The 23892-nt window shown below is 43.6% G+C and overlaps 2 protein-coding genes across 6 annotated transcripts in view; both read left to right on the top strand.

The window, feature by feature from the left end:
- The window catches only part of mtmr4 (myotubularin related protein 4), a 46993-nt gene extending 30256 nt beyond the window's left edge, over positions 1–16737 (top strand). For all 5 annotated transcript variants that reach the window (XM_022745789.1, XM_022745791.1, XM_022745788.1 and 2 more), the window contains 12 exons: positions 285–398; positions 493–692; positions 7791–7919; positions 8686–8797; positions 9007–9202; positions 9360–9545; positions 9834–10004; positions 10404–10558; positions 10756–12229; positions 12368–12478; positions 12603–12691; positions 14553–16737. In XM_022745789.1, the coding sequence (XP_022601510.1) occupies positions 285–398; positions 493–692; positions 7791–7919; positions 8686–8797; positions 9007–9202; positions 9360–9545; positions 9834–10004; positions 10404–10558; positions 10756–12229; positions 12368–12478; positions 12603–12691; positions 14553–14730 (3115 nt within the window). In that variant the 3' untranslated portion in view covers positions 14731–16737. The remainder of the gene's footprint in view (positions 1–284; positions 399–492; positions 693–7790; positions 7920–8685; positions 8798–9006; positions 9203–9359; positions 9546–9833; positions 10005–10403; positions 10559–10755; positions 12230–12367; positions 12479–12602; positions 12692–14552) is intronic.
- A 2052-nt stretch (positions 16738–18789) lies between these two features.
- Positions 18790–23892, top strand: part of ca4 (carbonic anhydrase 4) — a 12949-nt gene continuing 7846 nt past the window's right edge. The window contains exon 1 of the mRNA XM_022745927.1: positions 18790–18893. Coding sequence (XP_022601648.1) covers positions 18830–18893 — 64 coding nt within the window. The 5' untranslated portion in view covers positions 18790–18829. The remainder of the gene's footprint in view (positions 18894–23892) is intronic.

Genomic DNA, 23892 nt, shown 5'->3' with positions numbered 1-23892 from the left:
GGAGGAGGAGACCGGAGACAGATGGAGTTCGGCAGCAGCACGTTGTGATTTGCTCTCTGCTGGCGCTCAGAGTTAGTGATGCAGCAGTGACCCTGAAAAGCAGAACACTCGTCTCAGACCGGAGAATGTGTGTTTGCTTCACATCAAAGCGCCGTTATATCTAGTTTTTCTCATCTTGCTCCTTGCACAGTTATCCTGAATGGGCTGACTGTGTAATGCAGCATTATAAACTGTGTTTAATCCTCCTCCAGTAACGTCATGTTCCCTGTCCTTCCTGTCCACAGGCTGTGCTCCAGCTACCCGCAGAAGCTTCTGGTGCCGATATGGATCACTGACAAGGAGCTGGAGAGCGTGGCTTCCTTCAGATCCTGGAAGAGGATCCCTGTGGTGGTCTACAGGCAGGTTTACCGACACACACCGTCATAAACACACACCTAATGTTCTCCTGCCTCGTGTTCTCGTGCTCACTGACTCTGCGACCTTCACTTCCAGGCACCAAAAGAACGGGGCAGTGATCGCCCGTTGCAGCCAGCCTGAGATCAGCTGGTGGGGCTGGAGGAACACAGATGATGAGTACCTGGTCACATCCATCGCCAAGGCCTGTCAGATGGACGGTGGAGCCAAGGGCACCTGTGGAGCGCCAGCCTGCCGACAACGCGGGGAAGCTCCCGACTCCTCGGATAGTGATTTTGGTAAAGCTGTTGTTTGATTTATGTGTGTGGACTCATGTTAGATTTGTGGTTATAAAATTATTTTTATCATGTACATAATCATTAACGTTGTGGTCTATCAACAGATATTAATGCTAAACATAAATGCCAAGCAAAACAACACTTTCAATTCTTCCTGCATACATTAGGTTTGTTCAGCAAATCCATTATCAACAGTTTATTCATGTCAGGTTTACACCACCTAAGACATTTAATACTGACACAAAGAAGAGAAAGACAAGAGCGTTATTTCTTACTCGCGAGGAGAACGGACAGAGATATGCTCAGTTACAATCTCCAACCCGCTCTGAGCATATTCCACCGTCTCGTCTCTTTTTATTATCACACAAGGCATTCCAAGCATTCTTTAGTTACAAGTCATTGCTTATCTTAAAGAACTGAGAATCAAACAAAAGCAATATGATGGGTGCCTGATGATACATTGGTCAAATGTTCATCCCATGATGTAGAAGTAGAACAGGCTGGTTCCAGTCTGCTCTATGCATCGTGACAGCTTGTGATCTCCTCCAGCAGCTACTACCTGCAAAACAACTTCAACACAGGACAAACTATATGCATGGTTATTATCATAAGACAAACCGTATGCATGATTATAGGACTGTAAAGCAGGATACATGGTTAGTTAGTAAATATGAGATAAATTCATATATTACTTAGGCAACCACTTCAAAAGATTTTCAGTTGTAAGATAATTTTTATGAACACAAATATGCTTACACTCAGAGAGTCTCCTGAGAGATTACTTTACTCATAATCTCCAGGGTTAGGGAATAGGTCAGGTACTCCATAGTACGTTGTTTCAGCATCATCATCCTCACTATCGGTATTACCATCAGATGTTTTACCTAATAGTGGATACATTTGTGCTATTTGGTTTCCCATGGGTGAGATGGCTGTGGTAATAAGACGATTTAACAATGAACGTATGCAGGGAATACAACAACATCCACATAAGGTTAAGACAGCAGCAAATACTGCTATTGAGACCAACACAGAGGATACCAGAGTTCTATACTTTCCAAACGCATCCATCCATGTATCCCACATCGTGGTATCTACCCCTGAGTGGTCTTTCATTTTGCCATTTAGAGTTCGAAGGCCCTCTATAGCTTTGGTGAGACTGCCATCAGCAGCAGTGTTATTAGGAATGAATGTGCAGCACCGTTCACCGAACATTGCACACACTCCTCCTTTTTCCGCCAAGAGCATGTCAACCGCTATTCTGTTCTGGAAAGTCATGAGTGACGTTGCAGCTAGTTGACCATGTACCGCCTCGAACCCAGCTTCTGTCCAATTTCCCAATTTCTGAACGTTATAGTGGATGTAATTTATTCTGTCTACGTTTTTATTGATTGTACACCACCAACAAATTGATGATTCAAATCCAGCAGCCACCTGATCAACCAATTTGTACTTGTCCGGTACCCCTCTTGGCACCCCAATAGCATCAATGTATGTAGGATCGTCGTCTGATCGTCATGCCGCTGTTTTTTTTCTTTAGATGCCACTGTTGGTGCATTTTGGCATTTAGCTTTTTCGTTAAGTCTTTTACTGACATGGGATATAATGATACTGGCAGTAACAGGGTGACCAATGCGCATAAGCCAGTTACATTCTTGGGGAGTTTATTGAATATCCTATCATCCCCATCCCGTTCCTGTGGTAGCATACCAGTTGTAGGCCTCACCCCAACTTTGCCCCTTAGAGTCGGCATCATTGGTGAGTGAGCCATAAGGTATTATGATTGCCGTGGTTTGATTTTGTGGCGCACAGAAAACTAGGCCAGTATGTTTTGTCTGTATGTCTTCTCCGCATTCTGAGTCTGTGTTACGCCTGTTCCTTTCGTGAGTTGTATTTTGCTGGGTTATATTAGGAGTCCTATTTCTAGTTAATTCTTCTTTTGGTGGTTCCCATAAGTACCACACGAGCAGAAAGGTTAAAATTAGGAAAAGTGTCACCATCCAACCTCGGATGGCGTTTTTTTAAACCATTGGGAGTCATTGCTGCTGAAATATTTCCTCCTCTACTGGGTTCGGTGTCTTATAAAATCTTCACTGACTTTCGGGTCTATCCAGTCTCTACACGTCTGGATCCACCCTATTATCAGTCTTTGGCTCACCTCCCCTATCGGAGCTTTCAACTGAAATGACCTTTTTGCAATGGGTCAGATGAATCCAAGTTGATCTTTCTGCTATTTTTACCGCAGTGGGAGTTGTTAGCAATACTTGATAGGGTCCTTCCCACTTAGGTGAATGCCAGTGTTTCTTCTTTATACTTTTTATTAGCACCCAGTCTCCCGGTTCCACTAACTGGATTACCTGTTGGGAGACAGAAGGGTTCTCATCAGTCATTGTTTGTTTCTGTTTCTCTAATATTTTTCTCATGTACTCTGCTAAATTAGTTTCTTCATCTATTTCCCACTGATTCTTAAATTGGGGTAGCTTATAGGGTCTTCCAAACAGAGTCTCATATGGAGTTAACCCTGTGGTGGATGTAATGTTTATGTATAACTTAACTAATTCTAAACACTGTGTCGATGGCCTTCCTGTTTCCTCAATGCACTTCCTTAATCTATTTTTAATAGTTCCGTTTGTGCGTTCCACTAGCCCTGCACTTTGTGGATGATAAGCACAGTGATTTTTTAAGTCGATATGGAACATTGTTCCAACCTTTTTGACGATCTGGTTGACAAAATGAGTTCCATTATCACTATATATTCTTTCAGGGATCCCATACCTTGGTATGATACCCTTGCACAATGCCTTAGCCACCGTTAGTGCATCGGGTGTTTTGTGGGGAAAAGTTCAATCCATTTTGAAAACGCATCAACTATGACTAGACAATACTTTTTCCCTTCACTTTGGTTTAATTCTATAAAGTCCATGTGGATTATTTGAAACGGATATTGGGCTGTGGGGAAACGGCCCCTTCGTGGTCTTAGGTTTCCTTGTGGGTTATGCTTTGCACAAGTTAAACATGCTCTACAAAAATTTTTTGAATAAGAGTTAAAGCCATAGGTAGTAAAGTATTGATGTATCTGTCCTACCATCCCTCCTGTTGAGACATGTGTTAGACCATGGCTCAATATAGCCGCCCACTTTTATAAATCTTTTGGTAGCATAGGTTTATTCGCAGGTCATACATATGTGCCTTTGTATAGTTTTACTCCATTTTTTATCCAAGTGTCTTTTTCTGATTGTGGACTTTGTTGTTGCATTTTTTCTAGTACCACATCATCTAGTTTTTTATCTTCCTCCATGTTGCATTTTTTCTAGTACCACATCATCTAGTTTTTTATCTTCCTCCAGAGACAACACCTCGAGCTGTCCTTCCGCAGCCGCTTTTGCGGTTTTATCAGCGAAAGCATTTCCCAGGGAAACTTCATCTGTCCCTGATGTGTGTGCTGCACATTTACATACCGCCACTGTTTTGGGTAACTGAACTGCCTGTAATAGTTCTTTCAACAGGGTGGCGTGTGTTACTGGTTTCCCAGTCGAGGTCACCATGCCTCTGTTCTTCCAATATTGTGCAAAGGTATGTACTGTAGCAAACGCATACTGGAGTATGATTTTTGCTCCGGACAATCTCGAGCGAGATGTCCCTCTTTGCCACAACTCCAACATCCTGACGATTTTCGTCTGAAATCTCTGCGTCCTACTCCTCCACCTCTTTGTCCTCTACCTCTTTGTCCTCCACCTCTGCCTCTAAATCCTCGCCTTCCTCTACCTCCTTGGTAGAAAACCTCGTTCTCTCCCTCTTGATAAAAGGCTCCAACAGCCTTCTTTTTCTTTTCTTTTACAACCTTTTCAGCATGGAGGGCATGGTTAGCATAATCCTCCAAGTTCCCTGTAGGGAACCCTATGTAATGCATATCAACCCAGCTGCGGATAGCATCTTTGGATCCTGCATGGAGGGCGTTTTTTAGTTGTTGGCGGAAAGCTCCGTTTTGCTGTCCATCATCCTCCAAACCGCTGTGAGTTTTAAATGTTTTTGTCATTCTCATTCTATAGTCTTCAAAAGACTCCTCATCTTTTTGTTTAACTCTCCCTATTTCGGTATAGTTTGCTCTTCGTCTAAACCTGAGAGTGGCTCTGTCCTCTAGTGCTCGTATCCTGTTGGTTAGCTCACCAGAATCGTGAGCCAAAACAGGTAGCGGGGCTGCTTTATTTAATGGGCTCCAATCCCCACACACATGGTGCCAGTCAGTGCCTAAAACTGTCATCCATACCTGCTGTACTTCCTGTCCATTAAGATGATATGATCTCCTTAAGATATCCATTTCCTGGATAAACTGGTTTATATCTTCCTTGTGTGAAATAATTCCTTCTACTGCTTTTTTAACATCTTCCATGGTCCATGTTCTATAAACCAAAATGGTGGGTTGTCCCCCATTATTGTTGGGATTTGCTACTTGGATCATGGGATAAGCTTCAGCACTACTAGGTGACATGTCAGTGACTGATGGAGCAGGAGTAACCGGGGAAAATATCTTTCCCAGGGTTTTTGACCACTCATACTGGTTACCTTCTGCTCTGGTGTTTCTTTTATGTGTTTGTGAGCCTTTGTATTGGGGTGGATTTTCTTGAGGCAGCGTAGGATATATTCTCTGTATTGGTCTTTCTTGTCCTACAGCTGCAGCTCCTTCCTCCTCACTTTCTTCCTCACTATCTCTATCCCTTCTTCGCCTAACTGGCCCTGTCTCATCATCTTCCTTCCTGTGAAACATGACTTGCTTATCTTCTCCTTTCTCTGCATGTCCCTGTTTTCCTTTTTTCTCACGCTTTCTTTCCCCTTCCTCTCTCTTTCCTGCCATCTTCATCCAAAAGTCTATATCACTGTATCCCTCTTTTTCCCTTTTCTTGGGATCATTTTTTGTTTTTGTGATTATTTCGGTCTTTAGCATGGCTATTTTTTGGGTGCTTAGTTGCCCCTCAAATCCATATTTTGTTATCCATTTATCTAGGTGTTTTATTTTACTTGGATCCTGTTTCTCAACATATTTCCAATCTTTACATGATAATTCTTCCTTTAGGGTTGGTTTGCTACCCCCCTTTCCCATTTTACCTTTTTATTTTTATTTTATTTTATTTATTTATTTATTTATCTATTATTTTTTCTTTTTATGCTTTGTTGCTTGGAATCGTTGGGACGTCTCCCAAGGTTTTAACTTTGCTGGTATTTATCTCCCTAGGTACTTTAATTTTGTTCGGGTTTGACTTTCTAAATTTTTTCAACTGTTGTACAGAAGTTTCTCTTCCTAACTTGAGATTTTAGTTGTTTCTTGTGTTTTTAGAGAATTTGGGCCAGTCCTGTTAACACCTAGGGTGTTCTAAAGACTGGGTTTTTTTTCTGTCAGCAGGACAGCAATTCAATCCCCTGTTGTGGTAATTCTCACTTCAACTCTTTCGAGTGGAGAATTCTTGCCTTTGCATCCACAAGAGGTTTGCTGTTTACGTTCCCACTGTTTTATATGAGACAAAATACCTAGTGGTATTTTAATCTCCATGCACTCAGTCACTCGTACACAGTTTGTTTTTTCCACGGAACTTTACGGGACTCCGCTGCCCATTATTGTTACAGATTTTCTCGGACTCCGCCGTCCTTCTTTTACCTGTCAGAGCCTAGGATTTACAGGGTTTGTTACAACGCGCAATGACCCTCAGTCACTCGCTTGTTTTTAACAAAACTGTGCTCACCGCTGTTGTCCTTCCCCTCTCGGAATACTGTCAACCATCAGATCCCAGCTGGCGGGTAAACATCCAGTCCTGGAAAAGGATTTCAAGAGCTCACACTATGGAGCTCTGCTGTGGCCACAGTCTTTCCTGGAGTCCACCCTCCCGCTGGAATCCTCAGGTCTATTGGTATCCGGCTCGAAGGACCAAGTTAATGTCAGGTTTACACCACCTAAGACATTTAATACTGACACAAAGAAGAGAAAGACAAGAGCGTTATTTCTTACTCGCGAGGAGAACGGACAGAGATATGCTCAGTTACAATCTCCAACCCGCTCTGAGTATATTCCACCATCTCCTCTCTTTTTATTATCACACAAGGCATTCCAAGCATTCTTTAGTTACAAGTCATTGCTTATCTTAAAGAACTGAGAATCAAACAAAAGCAATATGATGTGTGCCAGATGATACATTGTTCAAATGTTCATCCCATGATGTAGAAGTAGAACAGGCTGGTTCCAGTCTGCTCTGTGCATCGTGACAGCTTGTGATCTCCTCCAGCAGCTACTACCTGCAAAACAACTTCAACACAGGACAAACTATATGCATGGTTATTATCATAAGACAAACCGTATGCATGATTATAGGACTGTAAAGCAGGATACATGGTTAGTTAGTAAATATGAGATAAATTCATATATACAATTATTCCAACAATTCAGATGAGTATTAACTAGCAGTAAATCACATCTATGCTTCTATCTCCTGCAGAGTTTACATGCTCCAGTATAAGAAGAGGTACATGCAGTTTCCATTAATGTGACTTCGTTATATTCAGACTCGCATGGTTTATAAAAATGTGACTTGACTGGAAGTAGGACAAACTGAAAAACAAATGTGCATCTTTTTTAAAACTCGGTTTTCGTTTTGTTTATATTTTTCTATTTTTAAAACATGATGCCAAATTACAAAGTTTTGTGGTTTTGTTTTTTGGAGTGACGTGCGCGTCTCAGAGGGGCATTAGTACGATCGCTGGCTGAACAACAACAGGCTGGAAAGTGCGTGGCAGCACAACACAGACAACACTGGCCGAGTTGTTCAGTTGTAACCCCGGAGTAATTACCCGTCCTTCTCCGTGGTGGCTGTTGAAAGCTGGTCATTTGCGATTGTTACTAATAGCAACACTGTAGTTCTGTCATCAGGAGGTATTGATTTTCAGTCATTACAATTAGTTTCTGTTGATCGTGTCCCTGGCACGATTCCCTCCCTCTCCTCTCTCTCACCGTCTTTCTCTTCCTCTCCCTCTCCCCATCAGTTCGATTCACACAGCACCATCCTCTCACCACAATAAAAAATCTCCTGTCTGTCCTCCCACCTGTGTCTCCAGACTCCTCTCTGACAGGCGGCTCCGGCTGCGATGACAACACTGTGCCACAGAAGCTTCTGATTCTGGACGCTCGCTCATATACCGCCGCGGTGGCAAACCGAGCCAAGGGTGGAGGCTGTGAATGTGAAGGTGAGCGTGTTGGAGCATTCAAAAAGTCCTCAAAAATTCAGCCAATCTGAATTTAAATTTCTTTATCGCATTTTCATTCTTCACAGCAATAATAATACTTGTCATAAACCGCAGCAGCAGGCAGCTCAGACTCTCTGATGAACCCACTGCACACCAGCACCACACGACCTGCTCAGACTGGATAGAAGACAGGCTATTAAAAAGTTAAACATTGGACGTTAGTGGAGACCAAAAACAAAGGTCAAAGGAGAGTAAATATATAAGTCGCTCCACGTCTGGTGCTTGTGTAAATAGGCATCTGTTTGCTCAGAAGTTCAACATATCAGCTTTATTAGGTGATACTGTCAGATGTTGTGTTTTCTGCCTGTTTCCCTGGTCCCATAATGCAGTTTTAACACTAACGATGTTTTCAGCAGGTTCTGGTGTGATAGCAGTGTAGAGAATATAACTGTAGGTCTCATACAATACAATACAATACATTACATTCTCCTCTCGGTCCTAGAGTGCTGCTTTTTGTAAACGGTGGCCCCACTCTCTACAGTACCGTGATATCCTGCCACCACTGACTGCACACAGTCACTTCTACAGTCGGCTGTTAACTGCCAAGGTCATATGAAGATGTAAATGATTATTATGACCATGATTTTTGCATCTGACTGAGATGAAAACCAGCATCTGAACGCGTGACGCTGTTGTATCTTACAAGCTAAATATTGTTTACGTCCAGTGACCTTCATCAGAGTTGTTTATGTGTGTTTGTGTTTAGAGTACTACCCCAACTGTGAGGTGATGTTCATGGGAATGGCCAACATCCACGCCATCCGCAACAGCTTCCAGGCTCTGAGGGCCGTCTGCAGTCAGATCCCAGATCCAGGAAAGTAAGTCGATCTGTTTGACCTTTCTCTCCGAGCTGCTCTGCCCTCGTTTGCACGGGACACACACACACACACACACACACACACACACACACACACATAATATTATTATTATTATTATTATGGCGTCACCCCGCAGCAGAGCAACACCACACACAGATGTACCTATATAGATTTGTACCTATATACTCAGTCCCCTCTTGTGCTTCCAGCTGGCTTTCAGCACTCGAGAGCACCCGTTGGCTGCAGCACCTGTCAGTCATGTTGAAGGCAGCCACCCTGGTGTGTTCAGCAGTGGAGAGGGAAGGCCGTCCCGTCCTGGTGCACTGTTCAGACGGGTGGGACCGCACACCCCAGATCGTAGCCCTTGCCAAGATCCTGCTGGACCCCTACTACAGAACATTAGAGGTGAGAGTTTGAGTTTTTGTCTTTTTTTTAGTCGCTGTGTTGGATGATTTGGTCTAGATTCACATGTGGACACATTGTTTTAGATGTAGTATTAAGCATAGTTTCTGTTGCTCTATATTACTGCTACCTTCAGTACCGACTAGCGTGTCGTCCACAGGGTTTCCAGGTGCTTGTAGAGACTGAGTGGTTGGACTACGGCCATAAGTTTGGGGACCGCTGTGGCCACCAGGAGAATGCCGACGATGTGAGCGAGCAGTGTCCCGTCTTCCTGCAGTGGCTGGACTGTGTTCACCAGCTGCTCAAACAGTTCCCCTGCCTGTTTGAGTTCAACGAGGCCTTCCTGGTGGGTGGTCACACAGCACTGCTCACTTCTCTCTGTCTTTCTGGTGACAGTTAGATCCATTCCTGTGACACTATTTCATCAATAAAATTCAAAAGTGTAAAACCATGTAAAAACATACCATTTAATCTTTGAGACACTGCTCTGAAAATGCTGCAGCCAAACAGACATCATTAAATCATTTCACATCAGTCAGCTGTTATATCGAATTAGCAGTGATAATTACATCACAATAAATATGAATCACTGTTATAAACACCTGACTTCCTGTTTGGTCTCCCGTGTGTCCAGGTCAAGTTGGTGCAGCACACGTACTCGTGTCTTTACGGAACGTTTCTGTGCAACAACGCTCGCGAGAGGGAGGCGAGGAACATCTACAAACGCACCTGCTCTGTCTGGTCCCTGCTCCGCACGGGAAACAAGAACTTCCAGAACTTCCTCTACATCCCCAGTCATGATATGGTACCGACCAGTTTTGATAATATGATTCATGCCTTTGTAGAGAGCCACCACGTAAATACAGTAACAGCTGGAGGTTGCCTTTTAGGAGTATAGCATGAATTAGCAGATCTCTACTCTTACTACTTTTAGATCCTGAGCAGAATAAGTGGCCTGATTAATGATTCATGGACAGAACGACTCCAGCTTTAACTTTAATCTCCAAACTGTTTTAGATCAAAGATTTAAAGCTTTCTATTAAATCTGTTCCACTTCCTCTGCCTTTCTGATCCACACTGTCTAAGAAAAGCATCAATGTGATCATAATACACCACCCACAGCTCAGGAAGCGCAGCACTGATTGAGTCATAGGTATCATCATTACTGTGTGCTGACCTTCACCGTCACTCGTTCGTCCGCCAGGTGCTGCAGCCAGTCTGCCACACTCGGGCATTGCAGCTGTGGACAGCTGTTTACCTGCCGACCTCCTCCCCGTGCACCGCTGTGGATGATTCTATGGAGCTCTACCTCCCCCCTAATGTCACAGGAGACGAACTCACCTCCCGTTCCCTGGACAGGTACGTTGTTGTTTGAAGCAAATCTGATCTCTGATCTGTTGCTCAGTATCTGTACTTACTGTTCACTGAGCAGAGATATGAATATTAAAACATTCACGTTCACAGAGAGTCACGCTGCCCTCTACAGCCACAGACAGAGAACTGTATCATTGTCAATGCTGCACATGGAAAAATAAATCCTTTTCTCCCATTTCCAGACTTCCCAAGACCCGCTCCATGGACAACCTGCTGACAGCTTTTGAGAACGGGGTGCCCCTGACACGTACATCCAGCGACCCCAATCTCAATAAGCACTGCCAGGAGGGTCGTTCTGCCATAGAGCCCTCGCCCGCCATGGAGGAAACCCCTGCAGACCGCTCTGAGGAGGTCGTACCTGACACTGGACCGGACAGCGCTGAGGGGGAACCTCTACGTCAGAGTCCTACCAAGAGCCCAGAGGACGTCCCAGGCACAGAGAGCGGTGAAGACACACTGGAGGAGCCCTGTCTCACCACACAGCCCCTGCCCTCCCTGCCCCTTCCCCCTGTCCCTCTCAGGAAGGACGTCACAGTCGCTCACACTCCTTTCCCCACTCCTGTCCTCCAACAGGCTTTGCCTCAGATCACAAACCCACCACTCCCACCCCCTCCACCGGAGGCTGAGAGCCCCCACAGGACTGCTGAGAGCACCACATCACCCACTCATAAATCAGAGCCGTGCTTACCTCTCCCCTGCAACGGCGCCCAACCTGCAGCCACACCCACCTCGCTGCTTAACGGCCACATGGACGGCCAAGCAAACGGCCTCCCAGAGTCTGCAGGCCTGCTGGCTGTTAAGCAGCTGACACCACTCCTTCCCATGGAGGACTCCACGGAGACTCTCACAGACGAGAGAGAGCTTCCCCCCACCCCGCCCCCCACAGTGAGCCAGGATCTAACCCAAGATCTGAAGACTGAGGAGCAGCCTGAGTCGCAGCCCGAAGTTCAACCTCAGAAGGAGAAGGAGGACATGAGGACAGACGTAGTGAAAGGAAGAGAGCGTGCGCTGACAGTTGCAGCAGCAACTGTAGACAGCACCCAGGTCGCAGCTCGCCACCTGATCTCCCAGAGCCAGCTGTCAGACCTGTCCCTGCTCGGCTCTCATTGGGAGAGCGTCCAGGGTCTGGTCCAGTCCGCCTGTAGCAGTGCTGCTCACTCTGGCTTCACCCGGGCCTTGCAGCCCAACACTTACCAGAGCCGCCGGCTCGCCAGTAAGCTGCTCCGCTCCCAGGGCTTCGCCATCGCCAACGGGTCCCAGTGCTGCCGCAGGGAGGCTCTGTGTTGTCCCAGCAGCCCTCTGCAGCCTGGATGGCTGTCTGCTGCAAGGAGTGCCGGCTACATCGGCGTGTGTGGCCCTGCTGCCGCTGCCCTCAGCAGCTACTCCCTGGCAGGCCATCAGCTCCTACCTGTGTCATACTCCTCGCCCTCTGCTTCCAGCTCCCCTCCCCCACCCCAAGCCCCAGCTTACCTCGATGATGACGGGCTGCCGGTGGCCATGGACGCCGTGCAGCAGAGACTGCGGCAGATTGAGGCAGGTTACAAGCAGGAGGTGGAGGTGCTGCGGCAGCAGGTGCGACAGCTGCAGATGAGGCTGGAGAGTAAACAGTACGGCACCCCTCCCTCAGAGCCAGACATCGACTACGAGGACGACATTGTGAGTGGTTTTTTCAGTGATGATATTATTCAGCGCTTTTATCTCTCTGCAGTAAATATTTAGTTGTGATTATCTCCAGAAGTGTCCTCTCTTCTCATGTTCCTGTCCTCTGATCTCACCTTGCTCTCTCTGTGTCAGACGTGTCTGCGGGAGTCAGACAACAGCAACGAGGAGGATTCTCTGTCCACCCACAGTGAGGACCGTCTGTCTGAGGGCAGCTGGGACCGAGTGGAGCGCAAGGACACAGAGGTTAGCCTCCTTTGGAGCCTTAATGTCTCTCTAATACACTCTGTCTCCACTTCCTCACCTGTATGGCTTTGAGCACCCTTTATTAACACATACTGTTCTGACAGAGATATCTGTGTCTGTGTAGGTCACGAGGTGGGTGCCCGACCACATGGCCTCCCATTGTTTCAACTGTGACTGTGAGTTCTGGATAGCCAAGAGACGTCACCACTGCAGGTGGGGCTTCACCGTGGTTTTCTTACATTAATAAAACAGCTTGGGTGTTGAATATCAAAGAGTTTATTTTAGTTTCTTCGCTGGATTTGAAATATTTTCGTACATGTTTGTTAAAGAAGAAAATAATAAAAATAAAGAAGAAAAGATCCTAATTAAAATGTTAAATCCAGGAAAAGTCTCAGTGCATCTTCAGATTCACGGCTGCATAAACACTGAGAGTAGCTGCTTCTCATCATTTCCTCATGTGATCAGGACTGTTGTTGTGGGATGTCTGAGATTATTATTATTATTAGATTATTTCTACTATTAATTTATTGATTACTTCTTCTTATTATAAATACGTAGTTTAAAAATGTAGATTATGATGTCATCACAGGTTACCACAACCCAAAATAACAATTTGTCTCGTTTTTTCTGACGAACAGGTAAAAAAGTCAAAAACCTGGTCCTTTAACGACAATCTGACAAAACATTCGATCTGTAACCAGCTCGATTCTGATAATCAAATCCTGTCGATTATCAGTAAAAACTGTCAGTTAACTAATCAACTAGAGTCCCTCTTGTTTATTGTGACAGAGATCTGTCACTGTTCTTTCTGTAGTCTCTACCGTTTTGTTTTTTTAATGAGCAGGGAGCTTTTTTTGTCTCACACTTTTCTCTGCGCTCTTGATGCCAAAGTGGCAGCCTGCGATTCAAATACACACTTTGCTTTGTATTTTCAAGGCAATAAACCAAGCTTTGGTCTCAGCCCATGGTTTCAGCATCAAAGGCCCTCGGTTAGCCGGAGAGCTATTTATATGCTCCACTGAGAAACTGAGACTGAGTTGTCCCGAATTAGAAAAAGGAATGAAACATCCACAGACAGAGCTCCACTCTGAAAATACAGGGATGGACCAAATGTAATGATCTCCATTAGATGCTGCCTGTATGTGTGACCGTTTGAAACACAGCAGATGTAAAAGTTCAATAAAATTATCAAATAGAAGCAGTCCCGTGGTTCACTCACAGGCTGTTCACTGTTTTTAAACAGTGACATCAGCAGCCAGTGTCTGGAAACATTTTGTCTGTACCAGGGATGACGGCATCACCGTCACACGCCACAAATCTCAGCCGAGAGCTGGAACACACCACGACACTGATATTAAGATCGAGACTATATGTTTCGCACCAGGATGACAGTACAACAGCTTTAGATAGATAGATATAGTCCCAGTCTCAAGCGAAGAGAACTGTTGTAAAACACGTCAACAGGAAACGATACAGCCACATGCAGCGCTGTGTGATCAGACCTGAAACTATTCTTAGTCTTTCAGCACAAATAGTTTCTTGCCGTTTTCACCTTTGAGTATGTTTATGCCTTTTTTGAATGGGACTGTTGACCTTGCTCCACTTTCATGCACCAAGCATCTTGGTTCTTGAAATGTATTAAGTCTGTACCTGAAATCACAGATTTGGTATTTGACATTTATTACAAACCAGTAAGTGATTTGAATATTTAAGACGAGGTTTGTTTTTTTGTTTTTTTAAGTCATCATATAAAGTCCTGTCCATTACAACACACTGCTTTAAAATTACCAGAGCTGTTATCATGTAAAAGTACTTTAAGCAATGTCTATTTAACTTAATATGTATGTTAGAAGATAATTCTATAATTATACAATATATATTCAGCACAGCACACATTAGAGTCCTATCTAACTAGTCTCTATTCTCAGGTTTTATTTCATTCTATTTTAGATGTAACTGGATCTTTATTTGCATTTGTTTCTCAACCACCTCATTTGTGTTTGTGATTTATGTGAAGTTGCAGTTTTTCTTTATTCATCTATCTAAAAAAATGATCTGAACTTTCTGTTTTCAGGAACTGTGGCAATGTGTTCTGTAAAGACTGTTGTCATCTGAAGCTGCCCATCCCAGACCAGCAGCTGTACGACCCGGTGCTGGTCTGCAACACCTGCCACGACCTGCTCCTGGAGTCCCGCACCCGCGAGATCCGCTGCCAGCAGCTCAAGAAGGCCATCGCCACAGCCTCCAGCTGAGAGAAGCGTTGTGTAGCTTGGCCCGCCTCGGCTCTGTCCTGCTCGTTTTGGACGGATGAGCTGAGCGCTGCGTTGAAACCCCATCCTGCTGTGGTTTTGGCTGCAGGAGGGGGTGAATATGAGGAGGAATTGTTACCCTTTGGGAGGCTCGCTTTGCACTGTGAGACTGTCTGGGAGGTGGCGAAGAGGAACGGGAACGTCTGAGATGGAGGCGTGTCAGCGGAGGAGGTTTTTCCTACAGAACAAACCCCTTCTGTTCAAAGACATTTTCAGCCTGGAGCGCCGCAGCGTCCTGCTGCCTCCACACGGCTCGGTCCTCGAGCGGTGCCCTGTCCGAGACACATCTCCAACCTGTCCACCCACCTTTAGTACCAAACACCTGCACCCTCCTTACAGACACTGTCTCGCACTTCAGAGGACAATCGCTCACCCTTCCACGTGTCGGGAACTCCAAAGCCTTTACCTGTACTATTGGAGGCTTTCAACTTCAAAAGAAAGGAATTGCTGCTACAGTATTTAAAAGTCTAATTTTGTATTCTTATTTTGTGCACTACTAGCTGTTGTGTTTTTGAGGGAATTTGAGACCAAACTTGAGCAAAAGGGAGAAATCTGCTGTTTACTCTGCCATCGCATCTTTTTTCTTAGAGGCCTGAATGTAATATGTAATGGGTAACTGGATCGAGTTTATGTTCTTGTGCATTTGGTGGGTTGTATATGTGTTCATTGCTGCAATGTGTTTTCAAAATTATGTATATGCACAGTCAATGTGGTTCTGTCTTTATCAATGCTTTTCTCCAGTATAGCTATGTTGCAACATTAGACGTTCTGGGGGATGTGTACGGACAGACCGATGCAATGCTGCGCGTTGTTTGTTTTGTGGGATGTGTGCTTGACATGTCAGGAGGAAGAGAACGTGCTGATGATGATGATGATGATGACGAGAGACTGCAGATTTCTGTGACGTCTCCTTCTCGTGAGTAAAAGTCAACTGAAGGTACTGTTGGTATTCTGTGATGTGAGAAGAGAGAATTTCCTCAAGGTTTTTTCTGCTGAGACGCTTGAGAATGAGGCCTAATGTCCACTTTAAAGCTTGATGTCCATCTGACTGACGACGACTCCTCGGAGCTGGCAGTGGAGACTGCTTGGGAAAAGACTGAACAAAGTGCTTGGAGTTTCTTGTTCTGTTTGGGGGCGTTTGGCGACAGTCCCCTTTGAAAAATGTGTTTGTGTCTACTGGTTGTTCCTTGAGACAATAGTGCCATATTTTGTTTTGTCTATTTTTAAAGCCTTTTTCTTTCTTATGGATGGCAGCAGGTTTCTAATTGGCCACCTCTCTGTATGTTTTAATGGTACAGATAGTTAGCTGCTTAATAACACTGAGACAACTAAAGATTAACAAGTGGTTCAGTTTGATATTGAGGCTAACCATTTCAGTCGGCGATCGGATGTCGCTGAATTAGTTAAAGGGCCAGTGTGGAGGATTTAGCGGCATCTAGTGGCGGGGTTGCAGATTGCAGCCAACTAAACACCACCACCACCCACCCCTCCTTTTCCAAGTGCATAGGAGAAACTACGGTGGCGTAAAAACGCAAAAAGCCCTCTCTAGAGCCAGAGTTTGGTTTGTCCATTCTGGGCTGCTGTAGAAACATGGCGGGGCTCCGTGGAAGAAGACCCGCTCCTTGTGTAGATATGAAGGGCTCATTCAAGGCTAATGAAAACATGACGATTGTTAGTTTCAGGTGATTATACACTAATTAAAACATAATAATGAATATTATATTCCATTTGAATAGATCCTCCTGAACCCGACACACTGGTCCTTTAACCTGTCTGGTTTCCTTCAACTAATATTTGGGATTTTATCACAAGGTGTTCATGAAGTCAGAATCTTTTAAGAGGAGCTCAGAAATGTAACATACATAGTTATCTGATCTGTAGTGGTGGCTAAAACCTGTCACTTAATGAATAATTGTTGTAAAGAAATGCACTGTAAAAGTTAAATCCCATGGGTTAAAATAAAAGATTATATCATGGATCAGTTTCCCTGTCTGCTTATTTACTTGTAACTCAAAGTGTCAAGGTATATGGATCGTTTTGTCTCATCACAGGGACTGGATCAAATGGAGACAGAGTGTGTAGAAATCAAGAACAAAGACTCACAACCTGAACAGACAGAGGTCAAAGCTGATGGAACAACCTGCAGCACTAAAGTACCAGGAGAGGTGAACGTGTATGATTTGGATGTAAACACCCTCAAATCAAATCCTCCAGTGGATTATTTATTATTATTTATCTGTTTGTTTATTATTTAGACTTTTATATTTTGAGTTCAGATACTCTGTGTTGGTGATTTTGTGTTCGGAATTATTTGGCTGAGGTTTCTGAAAACCAGACAAGGAAAAACACTATGTACATTTACTTAAGTACAAGTACAATTTCTATCATTTACTCAGGTGTTTCTACTTTAAGTATTTCAGATTTATTCTACTTTATGCTTTTAGTTGACTATATTTCAGAGGTAAATACTGGACTTTTCACCGCTCGTGTTATTGGTTAAAATAAGGTTTTAATGAGACCATCTGAATACTTGTTCCAGCCCGGGGAAACACATGAAGTTCTTCCATTTGTCCACCAGATGGAGCTTTTCCATCATGAAGAACACGGAACAGTACTTCTGCAACAAGCCCGGCACTTTCAGCCAATCAAATCAAGAGAGTGTTGCATAATTTTCATTGTTATGAATCATTTCATTTCTTCCTGTTCTCTGGTGATGAATGACTAAAGTTCCTCGCTCAAATGAATCAACAGTCGTTTCCTTTCTGAACAGTGTTGAAGGTGACATTTATTTAGGAAAATAAAAGGGGGTGAAAGTGTAACTCACACTCTAATGCTACACACACACACACACACACACATATACACACACAGTCTATACAAAGACAAGACTTTAACACACCATCATGCCCAGCTGCAGTTTTTCAGACTTTCAGATTGCTGCTTCAAGAAGAGCAACGCAAGCTAATTCATGTTTTTATAGGAAAAACTCCTGCCAGTGTCCCTCACTGTACTCACTCAGCATGATCAATAATTCAGACCGAGGGTATTCTGGGCCTCCACCTGCTCCAACTACACTGCTCCAACTTTTCAGTGGAAAAGTTCAGGAGAGATTTTGACTTTTTTTTGCAAAGCTTTGCACTGACTGGACAAGGTGAACTGGGCTGGAAAATAAACCCTATTAAAAATTTCACCTGATATCTGTGTGTGTGTGTGTGTGTGTGTGTGTGTGTGTGTGTGTGTGTGTGTGTGTGTGTGTGTGTGTGTGTGTGTGTGTGTGTGTGTGTGTTTAAACCCACAAAACTTTATTTTGAATTCTTATTCCTATAAGATACTAAATATGTCTTAAATATGTCTCTCTTTTTCTTTACTGCATCCATTAACAGTTGTAGTTACCTTTCAAAATAAAACACAGGTTCGTTTCATATAATATGAAGCATTATTATAGATTAACCCCACTGTACATGAATTAGTCATAATCAGCTCCACCTTCACTTACATGTTGTTTTTATATACAGACTCTGTAATGTGATGTAATGTGATGTAATGTGATGTAAGTGTGTGTACTGTGATTTTTCTAATCTCGCATGTAAATGAAGATCACCAGGTTTACAGTCCACTAATCATAATATCCCTCTCTCGTCGCTCTCTTTAACCTCCTGGGGGCCACCTTGGCTTACCTGTGGAGCAACCCTCCCCCCCATTGATCATTAACTCTATCTGATTTCCCCCTGTGCTACAGCTCCCACTCACTCCATCAGGAAGTGTTCGCCTATCGACACCATGATGGTAATGATCGAATTAGATTTGGCTCCTGCACACCAGGAGCCCATTGATGGGGCCCAACCTCCCCCCTCCTGTTGGAGCTCTTATCAGTGGAGAGCTTTATTGGAGGCGATGCCCGAAGGGGGAGGGGCCACTCTTCCTTTCCTGTCGGGGTATGCTGATAGATAAGTATAAGACCCCCTGCAAGAATGCGACCACATTGGGAAAAAACAAGTCATTGTGTTGTTGCCTTCACTCACTGAGACAGAGACGATCCAAGATGCAGCAGCTCATCCTGCCCGTTCTCCTCACATCCTTCTGGACCGTGTGCACAGGAGCAGGGGGTGAGTGTGTTTTCATTCATTATTGGAAAATATCTATTAATGATAATAATAATAATAATAATTAAAATAATGATAATAATAATGATAATAAATATACTTATTTATTTTAATGTATCTATAGCCTTTGTATAGGTCCCAAATATAGGCAGCAGATGTAACCGGGGTAATTACCTGAATCAGGAGATTTTTATTTTCTAATATTAATTAATATTTTCTGGAAATAAAAATAATCATCCTGTCTTTTAATATCCATAAATAATAATATCTATTTCTCATGTCTTTCTTCTTTCTGATCAAAATGTGTGACGTTATTTTACATGTAAGCACGCAATTTATTGATCACTAATATGTATCGATGTGTTCGATATTTAATTGCTTGGAAAAATAAACAACATTGAATAAATGAAAACATCAGGAAGCTTCTCAGTGAGACCAGTGGTGTGAAGTTGCTTTTTACCAGTTTTTTTCCAGCCGTGCCGGTCACTTTATTCAGTTAGAAAGTTGATCAATTGCGAAATCCCAAGAATCTAAAAAGATAGAAATCCCAGAATAGACGTAGAAATGCGGGAGAGGTAAAAAAAAATAAATAAATAAATAAAAGACGGAGTGAAGAGCCACATTTCCCCGCGCCCAAACCGCCTCCATGAAGCTCTCCACCTGCCCTGTCCATCACACTGGTGAGGCACCGGGCTTCGCTCCGAGTGTCGGACAGGCTCATCTGCACCTTGCACCCACACCGAGCTCCGCGCGCAGGGGCATGATGGGATGCAGAGATCCTCTATCAGCGGGGCCAATAAAGACTGAAGCAGCCGGATCACACCGAGCTGAGTCTCTCTCTCTCTCTCTCTCTCTCTCTCTCTCTCTCTCTCTCCCTCTCTCCCTCTCTCGCAACCTGCTCAGATCTGCGCGCCGAGCCAAATGACAGACGTTTGCGTCCTCGCTGCCGCAGAGAGACGCGTCAAGCTGCGCAGCCCAATGTCTCCAAATGCTCAGCGGCTAATTCCGAGGCGTTAATTTCACATTAAAAAGCCCGCGGTTTGGCACCAACATTGTAATGGAATAAATTAGCAGCGACCATGATTACTGCAAAATGACAAGGCTATTTTGGTCCAGTGTGATCGGTCACTAGCCACTGAGGGGAAAATTCTCACCAACGCACCTCTAATTTGTTTTTCTCATCACTTCCACGTGCACCTTTTCTATCTGTCTATAAGTTGGGATCATATTTGGCTTTTATAGTATTTTTTATGCCACCCAGAAAAAACGTATAGTCCAATTAAGTCCTTAAAGAGACAGTTATGAACAGAGCAGGATAAAATTTTTTGGATCGCGGCTCATTAGTTTGTCATTCTGAGGGAAGATGCCACTAAACGTCTAATTAAAAGCTCTGAAACACATCAATAACTTCTCCTCCAGTTAATTAGATCATGTTTGTGCATCCAGGGGAGAGGTTACTGTCTATTTTCAGTGTCTGTTCCGCCATTAAGAGTTAAGGTGTCGATGCTCAGAGCTGATTCAGAGCAGCGGGATTGCGGCCCGCGCTCGCGCAGCCGAGGACCCGCAAGCTGACGCACGGGGGGATAAAAGTTTGTCCCGGGAAGAGAGCATGAGAAGAAAACACGTGCAGAGTGTCTGCAGGCGAGGGCGGGAAACTGATCCTCTCTGTTCTGTGTTGTTGAATGCATTGGCCCCAAATAATGACACCCTGATTTCCTTGGGGGCCCTGAATCTCTCCCTCGCTGCTCCATCTTAAAGTTGGAGACAGTTCTGGCACGTGAGCGGACTTTGGGGGGGGGGGGGGTCGCGGGCCTCGGCAGAGTCCTTCTATCTGCCAATCTTCCTTTAATCGTGTGTGAATGTGAGCTGCCAGCTAAGTTTATTCTGTAGCTCTACATTGTGCAACGCTTCAACACCAAATGGCATGAAAAGCTCCGTTCCCGCGTCAAGCGGTTCGCATTCACTTTACGTTCTAGCTCGTGGTCGACGTGCCGCGGGGTGAGCGTGGCATATTTGTTTCCTCTTCAGCTGCTTTTTGTTTTACCTGTTGGCCGTTTCCTCACCTGCCTCAGGAGACAAATCGAACAACTCATCAACACTACTGTACGTTCGCTCTAAAGATTCAACAGCAAGCGTCGACTGGTCAAGACACTTCGTCGGACAGTAAATCCTGATTGCTGGGATGAGGACACCGCCGTCTTGAGCCCATAAAACACAAAGATATTTCAACTCACTGACCTCGTGAGGGAGGAAAGTTTCAGATTCCTATACCCAAGAAGTAAAACGTAACCAACAGCTGTTAAAAATACTCATACAAATAAAAGTCCTGTATTAATTTATATAAAATATTTCTCTACAAAAAGTATTGATTAAAAGTAAAGTGGCACAAGAATAGATCATGTACTGTATAATTTATGTTCTTGCTGCTTTATTACTGTTGTAGTGTGAAAGGTCTTGCAAAAATTATTATTACTATTATTAGCTTACTATACACTTTATCACTGTAGCTATAGATTTAAAACACTACATCATACTTCTATAAGCTGACATCACATGCTTTTTATAAATGCGAAAATCTGATTACAGTAACAATAACTGTAGCTGAGTAAATACACTTGAAAGGTTCAACATTTTCCGTACAACACTGCTGGAGGTTGAAGTATAATAGTGCATTAAACTGGAAAACTCTATGTGAAAGTTATTTTAAGCATTTTTAAATTAAATTAAAACACTTTTACTGTGAGTGGATTTTTGTCCATATCATGTATCCAGATCAAGGTACACGATGATCGATGCTGACATCATTCATATCATTACTCACAGATAACAGCATGCATGAACGTATGAATCGCGATGTCTGAGAGGACCTCACACGACGTCCTGAATGTTCTCTGATAAAGCTATTTTAGCTCAGGCCTCCAGTGGCAGATTCTAGTAGATCAAGACAAGTGACTTTAACAAATCACAGTCAAGGTTCTGCAAATTGATCCTAATCCCTTTCATCACCTCAGCATCCAGACCGGCAGTGACATGCAGAGTCGTTCGTTTCTTCTCTACTGCTCTGCCTTCTGTCCACTCATCACACACGAACGTCCTGCAAACAAAACTTGCATTAATAACATAAATACAGACAAAAAAAAAAAAAAAAGATCAAATATAAACTGATTCCAAAAAACTTATACCCCCAAATGCCGACCGTTGCATGGCACCAGTATTACAATCTGACCCACCCACCCCCCATGCAAACTTGTTTGCCCCCCTGCTCTTCGTTTATTTTCATACCCATTATCATGCCAGAGCAGGAGAAAACACTTACCAGACATGGCCAAAAGCAAGCAGCACTGACTTACCCTTCACAAACACCAGGAGAGGTCCTGCAATACAGTTCAGATAACAGAGCAGCGCGAACACCCCACGATTTTTTCATAATGTATGTGATGTTGTTTTCATAAATATTGATTGAGAGATAGCTGCAGATATTTGTCTCTGAGTATGCGGGTGGAAACATGCAAACCAATGTGAAGATTTAAAATAACACCCCTCAGACAAACATGTGAGAAACGCGGACTTCTGTATGCAAAAGATTGCGCCTCTATCGTATATTTCTGATAGCAACGAAAGATAAAGGCACAAAACACCAGCGTGTTGTGAATAGGAGAACAGTTTCCTGTGTGTTAGGGCTTTCTCTGATGGTGTTGACTTAAACTCTGGGAAACAAGTTCACTGTTTGCAGAAATGAAAAATATAACTATAAATAAATGGTACATTTTTAATACACATACAAACTCTAGACTGAATGGTTGCCAGTCACACAAATCAGCAGCCCGTTGTTCTGTGGTGTGTGTGTGTGTGTTGTGGTGTGATTCTGTGTGGCGTGCCATCGTAGTGATGTGTTTGATTCTGTATTTGCATGTTGACAGCGTCCATGACTGTCAGACTTTGTCAATGAAAACCTTTTCACTCTCTGTGTTTCGATGATTGGCTGCTATTTCGAACCCCAGTTTACCTGGTGTGATCATACATGCAACAGAAGTTTGAACTTAATAACACAGGCTGTGTAACATTTTCTTTAAAAATAGAATCAATAATAAACTTTATCAAAATGTCTTCACAAAAGACACAAACCAACAAGATTTAAAGTGACTAACATGGCAGTATCTTACCAACATCAAAATAAGAAGCAAAATTTAAAAGTAGGAAAAGCGCAGATAACATGAAAAGTGATAATTGAAGCCTGGTCTCCTCTGATTTATAGATGGTGTCTTCTATCCTGTGTGTAACGTATCTGCTGGATGCAACCCTTACAGCTGACGTGCTGAAGTCTGGATAGCGTTCACCCACTCAAGACAGTAACTCAAACGTTACACGCTTAATCCTAATCGGAACTGTAATTAAAAGCATGGAGTAATTCCAAAGTTTTCAGATTTTGAGAATGTCTTTGAAGAAGTTAATAGCTTCCAAATGAACAGCAAAGTTAACGTCGTGATCAAAAGTTAAGCGTGTTATGAAATGTGGACACAAATTTGTGCAATGAGGCGTTAAACGTGTTGAAACAAGACCACTGAAGTGTAGACTGCTAATAACTTTAATCTGTGGCAGATGTAACTTAGGAATGTCTGAGAGAAACCCGTTCATAGTACAAGTTGCACTGGTAGTTCGCTGAGTCTGCATCATATCACTTGAAATGACAATCTGTTAGAATCTGAGAATGCCTCGCATGAAAATGAAAACCTGATTTGATGCTTATTGAAAATATTTGGATGGGAAACCAGTACTCATAATCTGTAAGGACCTACTGCGGCTCTCCAGTCGTTGATTGAATTGGAAGTCGAGGATTAGCAGTCAATATAGTCACTCTCAGAGCATCAAAATCATCTTGCTGTCTGGTAAAAAAGCCACAGTAAGATTGTTTAACAGGATAAATTAGTCTAAAACAGAAGGAAATTTATCAAGCCATTGAACGAGAAGCAATCCAGTCAATCTCTCTCTTTGGTGTGGTGGT

The sequence above is a fragment of the Seriola dumerili genome, unplaced genomic scaffold (genome assembly GCF_002260705.1).
Source record: "Seriola dumerili isolate Sdu_G_001 unplaced genomic scaffold, Sdu_1.0 BDQW01000091.1, whole genome shotgun sequence".
NCBI classification, from domain to species: Eukaryota; Metazoa; Chordata; class Actinopteri; order Carangiformes; family Carangidae; genus Seriola; species Seriola dumerili.
The sequence above is the reverse complement of the archived record's forward strand: the minus strand, read 5'-3'. Positions and strand labels throughout refer to the sequence as shown.